This window comes from Perognathus longimembris, chromosome 28 (genome assembly GCF_023159225.1).
Source record: "Perognathus longimembris pacificus isolate PPM17 chromosome 28, ASM2315922v1, whole genome shotgun sequence".
Classification (NCBI taxonomy): Eukaryota; Metazoa; Chordata; class Mammalia; order Rodentia; family Heteromyidae; genus Perognathus; species Perognathus longimembris.
In genome coordinates this window covers 102,605,463-102,618,330 of record NC_063188.1, presented here as the reverse complement: position 1 = coordinate 102,618,330, position 12,868 = coordinate 102,605,463, and the positions used below count along the sequence as shown (strand labels likewise).

Below are 12,868 nucleotides of genomic sequence, written 5' to 3'. Positions count from 1 at the left end.
TTTCCCTCATTTTTCCCCACTTCCTCCCCCCAACCCCCCTACCAAGTTGTACAGTTCATTTCCAACATATTGTCTTATATCACTGTAGGTAACAAAATCAAATACAGTGACAACAGGGGGTAAAACACAGGGAAAAAAACTAAAGAAAAAAGAAATAACTTCACATAGTACATTAAGAACAACAGCATGTCTTGGAATTCATTCACTTAGCATCATCTTATGTGTTCATATGTACGTAGCTATTGAATTGGCATTTAACATGTTTTCTAAAATATTAATATACAATGGGCCTGCTTAATTTTTTAGAATATGCTTGAATTACTTGAAGAAATGCCAAATGGAGTTCCACCTGAAAAAGTGAAAAGCTACATTTATCAACTAATCAAAGCTATTCACTGGTGCCATAAGAATGATATTGTCCATAGAGGTGAGTGTGGAATTTTTGAAATGTAAGATACAAAAGAAAAAAAAACACTTAAAAAGTTAAAATAGGCTAAGAATGTGGCATAGTGGTAGAATGCTTGCCTAGCATGCATGAAGCCCTGGGTCTGATTCCTTAGTACCACATAAACAGAAGTGATGCTGTGGTTCAAGTGGTAGAGCGCTATCCTTGAGCACAGAGAGGCTCAGGGACAGAGTCCAGACCCTGTTTTGAAGCCCTAGGACTGTCAAAAAAAGTTAAAATATTTATGATCTTGAGAAGATTTCTATTTAAATTAAATGTATCTTGCAATATAAGGTCTGAGACGTTATTTGCTGTCCAAATCTTCCTTTGTACACGGAAAGGATTGGTTACAAATTTATTTGGGTGTTGTGATGAGATCTCTGTATAGCCAATCCTCTCTGAACTGTTTAAACACCTAATATTTAAAAAAATTAAACAAAGTTTGCAATGTACTTGGGGCCAGGAGAAGTGGCAAAAGAACAATTTCCATAGCCTTTTGGCCCTGCAAGTATACCAGCTAATGTGAACCCACTCAGAATCAGGCTTTGTAGGTGGTCCCTAAGTCAGTATTGGAATTTGTCTTTCATTGTGTCTTAGATAAGCATTCTCCAATGTATATCTTCACCTACTAATTTTTCTACTGATTGTCTGTAGGTTATAGGCATGGCCAAGTTTGCATAAGGCCATGATTGTGTTTCCATAAACTGTCTCATTTTATCCTTTACTGCCACAGTTGGTGGTTTATAATAATAAAAGGAAATTATTTGTTCAGCATCATTTTGACTGTATGCCATTTATCTTCTGATATCTGTCTTTCATTTTGTTTTATACTAGCCAGACATGAATTGACACAGTGATGAAGATAAAACTTGTTTATCAGATGTTACAATATGTACTTCTTGTCTGAATTTTTTTTATTTTAAGTTTTTATTATCAAACTGAATCGTCTGAATTTTGGAAATTGTGGTCTGCATGCTTTTCAAAAAGAAAGAAATTGAAATTTTATGTACCAGCATGAAGTTTGTTGCTCTGCTTTTCACTACAGTTATCTATTGAAATTATGCTAGATATTTCTAATTAGATACATTACAGGGTTCTTATGTGTCAGTCAGCAGAACTTAAAACATTTTCACTAATTGTTTTCTAATCTTGATACTCTAGATATAAAGCCGGAAAATCTGCTAATCAGCCACAATGAGGTTCTAAAATTATGTGACTTTGGTAAGTTAAAAAGAAATTGAATCTCAGTACTTAAACAATTAATGTAATTCACAGGAAGCTTTTAAAAGCATATTAAAAGTAATTTTGGCCAAGTATGGTGACACACATTTGAGAGGAAAAGATTTAAAAGTTTGGCTGGGGATATAGCCTAGTGGCAAGAGTGCCTACCTCGGATACACAAGGCCCTAGGTTCGATTCCCCAGCACCACATATACAGAAAACGGCCAGAAGCGGCGCTGTGGCTCAAGTGGCAGAGTGCTAGCCTTGAGCGGGAAGAAGCCAGGGACAGTGCTCAGGCCCTGAGTCCAAGGCCCAGGACTGGCCAAAAAAAAAAAAGATTTAAAAGTTTGTGGTTCCAGGCCAGTCCAAGCAAAAAGTTGTTGAGACCACAGCTCAACCAAGAAACCAGGTGAAGTATAGAGGTATAGATAGGAAGATTATGATTCAAAGCCTGGTCAGGACTAAATCAGATTCTATCTGAAAAATGACTGGTGGCACAGCTCAAGTGATACAACGCCTAGCAAATGTGACTTAATGAGAATTTATTCAAAGTAAATATATGTATATGTATATGTGATTAAGCCCAGCAACTAATGACCCCAGAAAAGGGTTTGTTGGAACTCTCATTATGGGTTCCTAGTATGAATAAGATAAAATATTTTAGATCTTTTTTTTTTTTTTTTTTTTTTTTTTGCCAATCCTGGGCCTTGGACTCAGGGCCTGAGCACTGTCCCTGGCTTCTTTTTGCTCAAGGCTAGCACTCTACCTCTTGAGCCACAGTGCCACTTCTGGCCATTTTCTATATATGTGGTGCTGGGGAATCGAACCCAGGGCTTCATGTATACGAAGCAAGCTCTCTTGCCACTAGGCCATATTCCCTGCCCAATATTTTAGATCTTGATGGAAATTGTTCTTAAGTTCATTCCTAGCCCCTAAATATATATCTGTATACACACACACACACACACACACACACACACACACACACACGTGTGTTGCTTGCATATAGTGGTCAGAGGCATATCCAGAATACATCTACTTTTTCCTATTGTGTGTTCAATGAATAAAGCTGATAACAGGTGTATGATATTCCAGTTCTTGATTGAATGCATCCAGAAGTTTTTAAAGTTATTTTTAAATTACAAGTTAGGGTGTTTAAATTGAGTCACTTTATGAAATTATGATTTTAACTAATCTTAATACTGAAAAATAATAGTTGGGCTTTGTGTGTGCCAATCCTGGGGCTTGAACTCAGGGCCTGGGCACTGTTCCTGAGCTTTATTTGTTCAGGCTGGCATTTTGAGGTATATATAACTAATTCACCAATTTTACTCAGCATTTTCAAAGAATTTGGGTATTATGATATTGCTCTCCTGAGGAAAAAATGTTTTAAGTGTTCTTTGTAATTTTTTAAGAAGAGCCTTGAGATATCCTCAATTTTTATACAATGGTATAGAAAAATGAAAAGGAATATTGAATATTGTATCTGAAATATTTTGATTTTAGCATTTCCTTGACATTATGCTTTTAAGGAACAGTCTGCCAACAAAATTCCTGTTGATAATTGTAATTACTGCCCAACACTGAGACTGCACCTTATATACCATTTACTCTGCCTCTATGATTCTATGAACCACTGTTCTGCTTAAAGCTCTAAGGCTGCTGAAATGTATAAAGCAAGTTAGAAATACAAAAGAAATACCTGTAGAATGGCTAATAGTAGGAAAAGAACACTCTTGGGCTAACGTTATTTCTTCAAGAAAAGACTGTTTTAAATGCTCAGAAAGTTCCTCCTAGTGGCCCCATATGAGGTGATCTGTACCCTGTGCATCCCTAACAAGGACTTCCTAATTGCTTTCCCTCCCACAGCTGGCATCTCCTTTGGCTTGAAGAGCCCCATTCGTAATGACAAATGCTACTTCAAAGTATGCCTTACAAAGACCTATTGAGTAAATGAAGTTAGGGATTTTATTTTTGCTCTGGTTGTTTTTATTTTTTACTGTTTACTTTTTTTTTTTTTTTGGCCAGTCCTGGGCCTTGGACTCAGGGCCTGAGCACTGTACCTGGCTTCCTTTTGCTCAAGGCTAGCACTCTGCCACTTGAGCCACAGTGCCACTTCTGGCCGTTTTCTGTATATGTGGTGCTGGGGAATCGAACCCAGGGCCTCATGTATATGAGGCAGGCTCTCTTGCCACTAGGCCATATCCCCAGCCCCTACTGTTTACTTTTAAGAAACACTATTTTATACTTTTCAGATGTGACATACATCTAATTTTTACCCCTAATTGTAATGTTTTCTAACTGTTCATCATTAACCTATATTGCATTTAGTGAGTTAGCTAGGAATTAATTTATCCTGCTGCCTCAATTTTGTGGCTCCAAAACTTTTTGAAAGGAAGAGAGACAAGTAATGGTAGGGCCTGTAAAGTCATTAAAATAACCTTAACATGCTTTCTCAGGCATTAGGGAATGAAAGTAATTTTTGGCCTGCCTTGTTTCTAGTACTGCCATAACAGTTGATAGAAGTGCTCAGCAATCATAAATGTACAAATACTATACATGTCCCAGATAGCAGAATTAATAACTATCTACAAAATGTTATTTAACTTTGACTTCTGTTTCTAGTGGGTTCTTAATTTTGTTTGTAAGATTTACCTTTTTAGAAAATCTAATTTGAAATTAAGCTTTGAGGGGCTGGGGATGTGGCCTAGTGGCAAGAGTGCCTGCCTCATATACATGAGGCCTTGGGTTCGATTCCCCAGCACCACATATACAGAAAATGGCCAGAAGTGGCGCTGTGGCTCAAGTGGTAGAGTGCTAGCCTTGAGCAAAAAAGAAGCCAGGGACAGTGCTCAGGCCCTGAGTCCAAGCCCCAGGACTGGCAAAAAAAAAAAAGAAAGAAATTAAGCTTTGAATGCTTAGAAAACCATGCAGTGACTTGGATGGGGTGACTTTGGATGGAGTGACAAGGATTTCTCTAACATAGAGAAGAGAGTAGATTTGCAGTAAATACATCAAATTGACCTATGAAAACTAGTGACTTTTCAAAATAACAAGAATGTTAGTAATAAACAGCCCATTCATTATCAATCATTATGTTCTTTTGATATTCTTTTAAGTTACTATTAGCACTGAAATATTTTGCCAATATGAAATTATTATTTCAGGTTTTGCTCGGAATCTCTCAGAAGGCAATAATGCTAACTATACAGAGTATGTGGCCACCAGATGGTATCGATCCCCAGAACTTCTCCTTGGGTAAGTTACTTTCCCAAGGTGGAGTGGCCTTTACACATCTGTTAGTCTTTGACTTGCCAATTACATGTGGAAAATAAGAATTTTACTTAAATGTCAGTTACCTATTTACTGTAATAAACTACCTAAGAACTTAATGTTATGAAACAAGCACCATATTTACTCACGATTCTGAGTGACAGTAATTTGAGTTCAAGTGGATGATTGTCTTTCTTGGGGACACTCAGGTAGGTTGAGTCAACTGGCGCATTATCTAGGGACTGATTTGTATAGGGATCTTTCAGTAGGCTAGTTCAATTTTCTAAGTATTATAGCTGAAGAATTCTAGGCAGCAACAAGTTCAGCCCCAAAGCAAAGGTACTTTACAAGCCTCTATTTTGCTTTATTGGCTGAAGCATGTTTTATTGCCAAGTTCTTATTCCAAGTGTGGAGATATACCTACCCCTGGATGGGAATAATAACAGATCCAAATTAGAAAAGGTACATGTATACAGAAATGAAAGGAATTTTTATAGTCATGTTTGCTAAAAATATTCCACATTTAGAATGTGACTATCCATGTAATTTAACATTCTGGCTTATCTATTCTCGAATTCATTTTTTCATTTATTCAACAAATACTAAGTGTCTAGACACATGGAATAAATAGTGAACCAATTGCCATTTTTTTCTGAACAAAGTTAGCGGTAAATGGCTATTCAAATTGGCACTGAACTCATGACTATTTTTTGCAACATCTCCATTACCAGTCCACTTTATGTTTACCTTTGTACTTTCAGTGTTCAGTCACTCTTCTGTTAACACCAGTGGAGTCTTTTGATAGGTTCTTTTCTTTTAATGCATTTAACTTTAGAGCCTAAGAATTGGCCTATAATCATGTCTCTCCCAGATAATGTAATTATTTACCTCCCAAGTGCTGGTGGCTCATACTTGTAATACTAGCTACTCAGGAGGCCAAGATTTAGAGGATTTTAGTTCAAAACCAACCCAAACAGAAAAGTCAGAGGCTCTATCTTTAGAATAAACAGCAAAAAGCCAGACTGGCGACATGGCTCAAGTGTTAACACAACAGCTAAGCAAGTAAGCCACGCAGGTGTTAAGGCCAGAATTCAAACCCTAGTACTTGCAGAATAAATAACTACCTATTCAAGTTGTAGTGTTTTTTTTTTTAATTTCCATTAGATTGTATTTTTTTTTCAGACCACCCAACAATAGATTAATTTTCTTTGTGTCTATCTGTGTTTCTTTTAGGTACCTTTCTAGGCTCTGGAATGTGTAGTTCTTATTCTTTGGAGCAGGAGAGGTTGGGTTGTTTTGTTGTTGTTCATTAGTTACACAGGGGAGGATTTCATTATTACACCCTCACATGTGTTTACATTGTATTCCAATCAATCTTTATCCCACTACCTGTTCCCCCCCTCCAAAATGGTATCCCCAACAGGTTCTCTTGTTTCATTTGCATAGTTACAAATTATCTATTTTGACCATATTCAACCTCCTTTACCCCTCCCTGCCAGCCCAACCCCTATCACTAATCCCCACCCATCTACAGAGGCTATTTCTCTTCCTCCCTATCCCCCTTTTGAGATTTGGATTTGAATGTAGAAATGCTTATGGGCTAAGTGGTGGAACACACGCAAACATAATCTAGCTGCTCAGGAAATGGTCATAAGAAGATCACATTTAATGCCAGGCCCATAAAAGTTAATGAGAGACCTCATCTAAAGGACAAAAAAATCAAAAGAGATTTGAGAAATAGTTCATGTGGTTGAGTGCTTGCCAACCAAGCATAAAGCTCTGAGTTCAATCTCCCAGTATTGTAAGAGAGGGAAGGAGAAAGGAGTATGAAGTAGATCATTCTTAGAACTATAACCAAAGTCTCATGGAAGCTACATAAGACTCGTTACAATATGATTTTGTCTGTAGGATTGCACTGAGGAATGTATTTTCAGGACAGTCTTATTTTTGGAGCCTTCTAAGAGTATTTGCTACCTAATGAATACCCAGCAGGAAACTGGGGTTCTGCTTAGGGATGTTTAGTAGCTGCCCAAACCAGATGAGAACGGTGCATTCAACTTGAAAAAAGTGGAACATTGCTTATTAAAAGATTGTCAAGTACTAATTGAGGACCCACACTATTTGTGTACAGATTCCACTTAAAGTAATCAATATTTGGTTTTACATTAAGATCTACATGTTTCATAAACTCTCAGGACTTTGTTGATATTTAAGATGGTTTGAGCTGCATTAAAATATTAGAAGAGATGACTGATGAAAAATAGTTTGTTGTGGATATTTGAACATTTTTTTCACAGGTTTCTCCATCTAAATACCACAAAACATGTGTTTTTCTTTCTCTCAAATACATATGAAGGGAAGATCAGTATCATTCCTTTCTTAGCAAGCTACCAAAAAGGTCTGAACAAGGTTCCCTCATATAGGTTTTTGTGGGATGAAAATGAGGTTATGTTGTAACGATTTGTTATCTTAGAAACATTTAAAAATTATTTTATTTATTTTTTGTTTATGTGGTACCAAGGAATTGAACCCAGGGCCTCAAACATGCTAGGCAAGCCCTCTACCACTAAGCCATATTCCCAGCCCCTAGAAACATTTTGTATGTCAATAGTACTTTAGTTTAAAAGTTTTAATATTTCTAGTATAGTGTTATTCTAGACTTTCATTCCTTTTTTTCAGATATTCTATTTTTATTTTGGTTTCCTTTCTTAAAGCTTGGATTATTTATGTTTGAAACATATGTGTATATATATATATACATATACATATATGTGCCTTCTTAATCTACCAAATTAATTTTTATTTGACACCAGAGTATAGATTTAAAACTGTTTTAGAGAAACTTAAATTTTCATTTATAGCCTCAATTTGTAACAGCAACTCTCCTCCCCCTCTTCCCCTAAAGCCCTCTGGTAAGCTCAGGTCCCAAAAGATAGCTAGAAACCCCTAAGTAAACTTAAAATGTACTTTGAGGGAAATGGCTGTCAGAAGGCCCCTTATATGAAGAGGTCAATTATATTCAAGTAAATAATATAATCTTAGTTATTGGAAATTGTGACATAAGTAGTCAAAAGATTAAATGATATTCAATATTCATTTAAGATGATACATAAGAGTCATTGGGCATAGTTAATCAGCTACTTGAGAAGCAGAGATCAGGGCTTGCTGTTCAAGGCTAGCCCAGGAATAAAAGTTCTTGATACTGCATCTCAGCTAGTGACTGGGTACAGTAGAACGTGAGCATAATCCCCAGAGATAGGGAGAAACACAAGTCAGAGGATCACAACCTAGACCAGCCCAGGCATAATGCAAGACTCTACCTTGAAAATAATCAATGCAAAAAAGGAGCTGGAGGTGTGGTTCATCTGGTAGAGTGCCTCCCTAGCAAGTTTGACATCCTTAGTTCAATTCCCAGTACCACCAAAAAAAAAAAAAAAAGACACACGGTCATTAGTACATTTTGATAAAACAAATTTTAAAAATGAATAAAATGTCTCTAAATGAGATTGAAAGAGCTAAAGTATAAATTACTTAGAAAATACGTTTCTTGGGAACATTTCATTCACAAGTGAAATGTTATTCCTCAAACATGTGCACTCTGTTAGGATTTATTAAGCCAACCATGTTCAACGTATGCCCAGATTTCATATTAGTGTATATTAACTAAGTTGTTATTAAACTGCTACCTATATGAGTGTATGGATATTTACTTGGATAGCTTGTAGCTCCTTATTTTGGTGTCATGATTTTTAATGTCCTTTAATCCCTTAAATACACAATGTGCTTTAAATCATGAATTTAAGCAAAATAGCTTAAAACTTGTTAACCTATTGCATTTATTGAGTTGCCAAGGTTATCTCTCCCTTTGCTTTTCAGAGCTCCCTATGGGAAGTCTGTAGACATGTGGTCAGTGGGTTGTATTCTTGGTGAGCTTAGCGATGGACAGCCCTTATTTCCGGGAGAAAGTGAAATTGACCAACTTTTTACTATTCAGAAGGTGCTAGGACCACTTCCGTCTGAGCAGATGAAGCTTTTCTACAGTAACCCTCGCTTCCATGGGCTCCGGGTAAGAAGTTTTATTAAAACCCCAAATAGTATTAAGGTGGCAGTATTTAACTCATTGTTTACTGCAAACGAAATGTGAAGGTACTCTCTGAATTCCCTTTCCCATCACAATATTCATTATCTTCATTTTATTCCTGAGTCTTACATAGTATTTTTGAATAGTGGTCAAAATCTTTTTGCCATATACATTTTTTTGCCATATACATTTTAATATTCAAAATCTTGAGTATCTTAGACTGTCTATCCAAACTATTGTGTCCATGTAAAATATATTAATGTCTGCTGCTTACTTAAGCAAATGCATTTGTAGTACTTTGAGGGAAGGCCATGAATACCTGCATCCTGCAGATTCAAAAGTTCTTATTTCAGCAGATATTTTTTTTTATTTATTAATTAAATTTTGTTGACAAGGTGTTGTGCAAAACGGGTACAGTTACATAATAGGGCAGTGAGTACATTTCTTGTGATATCTTACACCCTCGTTTTTTTTTCCCCTTCCCTAGATCAGGTAGGCACATATACAATACACAGTGTACCAAAATCATATACAGTAGCCACATGGCATACGCCAAAGGAAATTCACCTAGAACTTTAAATATAACGTCAACAATAGAGTTTGCTTATCCTTGTCTTATATGATCATACATATATAGCTGTTGAGTTATTGTGATCCACTGAGAGGTCTATTTTAGACCTTTTTATGTTTAGTAGTTGTTTGGTTTTAGTTACATAATGCAAGGTCGCTGACCCAAACCTGTGGGAAATACCATTTGATAAGAAGTTTTTGGTTTCGCAGACCTGGTCTCTAGTGTCGTTCCCGGCCCCCGCCCCCCCACCTTAACAATCACATATCAAGGAAATCATGCCCCTTTGTTTTCTGTGTTCTAGGCTTGTCTCGTTCAACATTATTTGTTCAAGTTCTGACCATTTCCCTGCGAATACCAATATTTTATCATTTCTAATCGCTATGTAGTATTGCATTGTATATAGGTACCACATTTTTTTTGATCCATTCATCTGTAGGGGGGCATCTGGGTTGTTTCCATATTTTGGCTATTTTGAATTATGCAGCGATAAACATGGATGTGCAGATGTCTTTTTTATATCCTGAGACCTGTTGTTCAGGATAGATGCTAGGAGTGGTATGGCTGCGTCATAGGGTATGTCTACGTCATAGGGTATGTCTATGCTGAGCTTTTTGAGGAACCCCCATACTGTTCTCCAAAGTGGTTGTACTAATTTGCACTCCCACCAACAGTGGAGAAGGGTTCCTCTTTCCCCACATCCCCTCCAGCATTTGTTGTTGCCTGAGTTCAGAGTATAGGCCATTCTAACTGTTGTGAGGTGATATCTCAGGGTTGTTTTTATTTGCATTTCCTTTACTTCCAGGGATGTTGAACATTTCCTCATATGTTTCTTTGCCATTTTTATCTCTTCTGTGAAGTCTCTCTTTAGCTCCTTTGCCCATTTAATAATTGGTCAGCAGATATTTCTTATTACCTGACAATGAAACATTAAATCCTTTCAAGCCAGGATGTTGTGTTTGTCAGCCTTTCCTGGACTTGCTACCTTTGTATGAAACTTGTTTTCTGAGAAAATTATTTAAAGCATCTTAGAGCCTTGGGTCACGCCTATAATCCTAGCTACTCAGGAGACTGAGATCAGAGGATCAGGTTCTAAGTCAGCCTGCGCGGGAAAGTCCATGAGATACTTAATCTCCAATTAACCACCAAAAAGCCAGAAGTAGAGTTGTGTCTCAAGTGGTAGAGTGCTAGCTTTGAGCTTAAAAGTTCAGGAACAATGCTCTCTCTGAGTTCAAGCCCCAGGACTGGCACAAAAGAAAAAAAATGTATCTTGGCAAGTATAAGCTACAGACATCTCATTGGAGTGGCTAGTGAATTATAGGCTGCTTCTCTCTACCATGCACTCTAAAAGCAACTTTAAGAGATTTTAAACTCACTTTTGGACAAACGTCAATTTATAGATATTGTGGTAATTATAGAATATTAGTATCACTTGTTTTCTTTCTCTTAATACATAATTCTAAAACAATGTTATCTTGCCATCTGTAAAGAACTTTGACATTCTGGACCTCAATTTCCTTTTGGTGAATACTCTTGCTCACACAAAAGTACCCAATACAGCTCCTGTTGGGCTCAGTGGAAGTGTAAGAAGCGAATGAACAGAGGTACACATAGTTTCTCTTTCATCTTTTTCCTGCTTTTTCTCTCTATTCCAAATGTTTCATCTCAGATAAGTTTTCTTTTCCTTTAGTTTTTACTTTGTTAGCCAAAGTATGGCCACTAATTATGTTGCAAGTAGCACATGTGGTTCAGCAGATTAGCTTTATGGATTTTGAACATTTGTCATAGTAGATGCTGAAAATGTTACCAATAAATAGGACTTGCCAGTAGTATAGCAGAAAGGAAAATCTGTCATATTTACAACTAAAATAAAGTTAATCGTAATTCCTGAATTTCTGTTCTAGAGAATCCATCTAAAAACGCCATCCTACATTTTGTGATTCCTTACTTGGTCCAGACTCTGATTCACTAGTGACGTTTCGTAGTCCTCTTCTTCCAAATTCTCTTCACACTTGTCTGTTCTTTAGCCTCCATAAACATCTAAGGTTTTTCTGCTTCACAGATTTGAGATCTGTGGTTCCTTTCCTGGGAAAGTTCTTGCCTTGCATGGCCCTTTGTTATTTGGTAAATCGCATCTAAAGAATGCCTCCTCTTTCTAACTACAGCCCATACTTCCCTCTTCTTTCTCCCATAACTTTCCCCCTCCATTATACTACTTAGCACAGTATGGAATGATTTCATCTGTTTCCTTGTGGTTTGTTTTATTCTGTGCTGGTCCTGGGCCTTGAACTCGGTCGGGGCTTGGGCACCGTCCTTGAATGTCTTTTGTTCAAGGCTAGCACTGTACCACTTGAGCCACAGCTCCACTTCCAGATTTTCCTGTGCATAATTGGAGATAATAATCTCATGGACTTTCCTGCCAGGGCTGGCATTGAACCTCAATCCTCAGATCTCAGCCTCCTGAGTAGCTAGGACTACAGGTGTGAGCCACTGGCATCTGGCTTCCTTGCTATTTTTTAAATTCTTTTTTGAATTTTGTTAAATTTATGTTGGAATCTTTTATTTTTATTTTTGAAATTTTTATTGTAAAGGTGATATACAGAGACAGAAGGGTTGCAGTCATAAGGCAAGTAATGAGTACATTTATTTTTGAATACTGTGTCCTCTTCCCTCATTTTCTCCCAGTTTTTCCTTCCCTCCCTCCCTCCCCAACAATATAGTTCATTTTCAACATAGTGTCTAGTGGGTGTCATTGATGTTTTTTCACCCTATGTCCTACAATTTCTGTGTTCCCCCTTGCCCTTGCTAAAACACATAAGCCTACATACAAGACAAAAGGTTCAGAAATCAAAAACAGTGACAAAGGAGAGAAACAAACACATTTTATGCCAAAACTGGAGCTTAAACTCAAGGCCTGGAGCTTCCTCATTTTGCTTGCTCAACCAGCAATCTACAGTGAGCCCTGCCTCCAGCCCTACTTTTTTTTTGCCAGTCCTGGGCCTTGGACTCAGGGCCTGAGCACTGTCTACTGTCCCTAGCTTCTTTTTTGCTCAAGGCTAGCACTCTGCCACTTGAGTCACAGCGCCACTTCTGGCCATTTTCTGTATATGTGGTGCTGGGGAATCGAACCCAGGGCTTCAAGTATACGAGGCAAGCGCTCTTGCCACTAGACCATATCCCCAGCCCCACTAGCCCTACTTTTTGTTAGTTATTTCAGAGCTGGAGTCTTGTGTTCTGTTCTTCCCAGGCTGACTTCAAACCAAGATCCTCTAGATCTCAG

The 12,868-nt window shown here is 37.4% G+C and overlaps 1 protein-coding gene and 1 long non-coding RNA gene across 3 annotated transcripts in view; one reads left to right on the top strand and one right to left on the bottom strand.

The window, feature by feature from the left end:
- Positions 1–12,868, top strand: part of Cdkl5 (cyclin dependent kinase like 5) — a 103,129-nt gene that overhangs the window by 52,070 nt on the left and 38,191 nt on the right. For both annotated transcript variants that reach the window (XM_048336330.1, XM_048336331.1), the window contains 4 exons: positions 307–427; positions 1,607–1,666; positions 4,834–4,924; positions 8,816–9,005. In XM_048336330.1, coding sequence (XP_048192287.1) covers positions 307–427; positions 1,607–1,666; positions 4,834–4,924; positions 8,816–9,005 — 462 coding nt within the window. The remainder of the gene's footprint in view (positions 1–306; positions 428–1,606; positions 1,667–4,833; positions 4,925–8,815; positions 9,006–12,868) is intronic.
- Positions 9,832–12,590, bottom strand: LOC125343785. The gene is made up of 3 exons (XR_007209374.1): positions 12,567–12,590; positions 11,021–11,027; positions 9,832–9,962 (listed from the first exon to the last, which is right to left on the bottom strand). It is a non-coding gene; the product is annotated as an uncharacterized LOC125343785 (long non-coding RNA).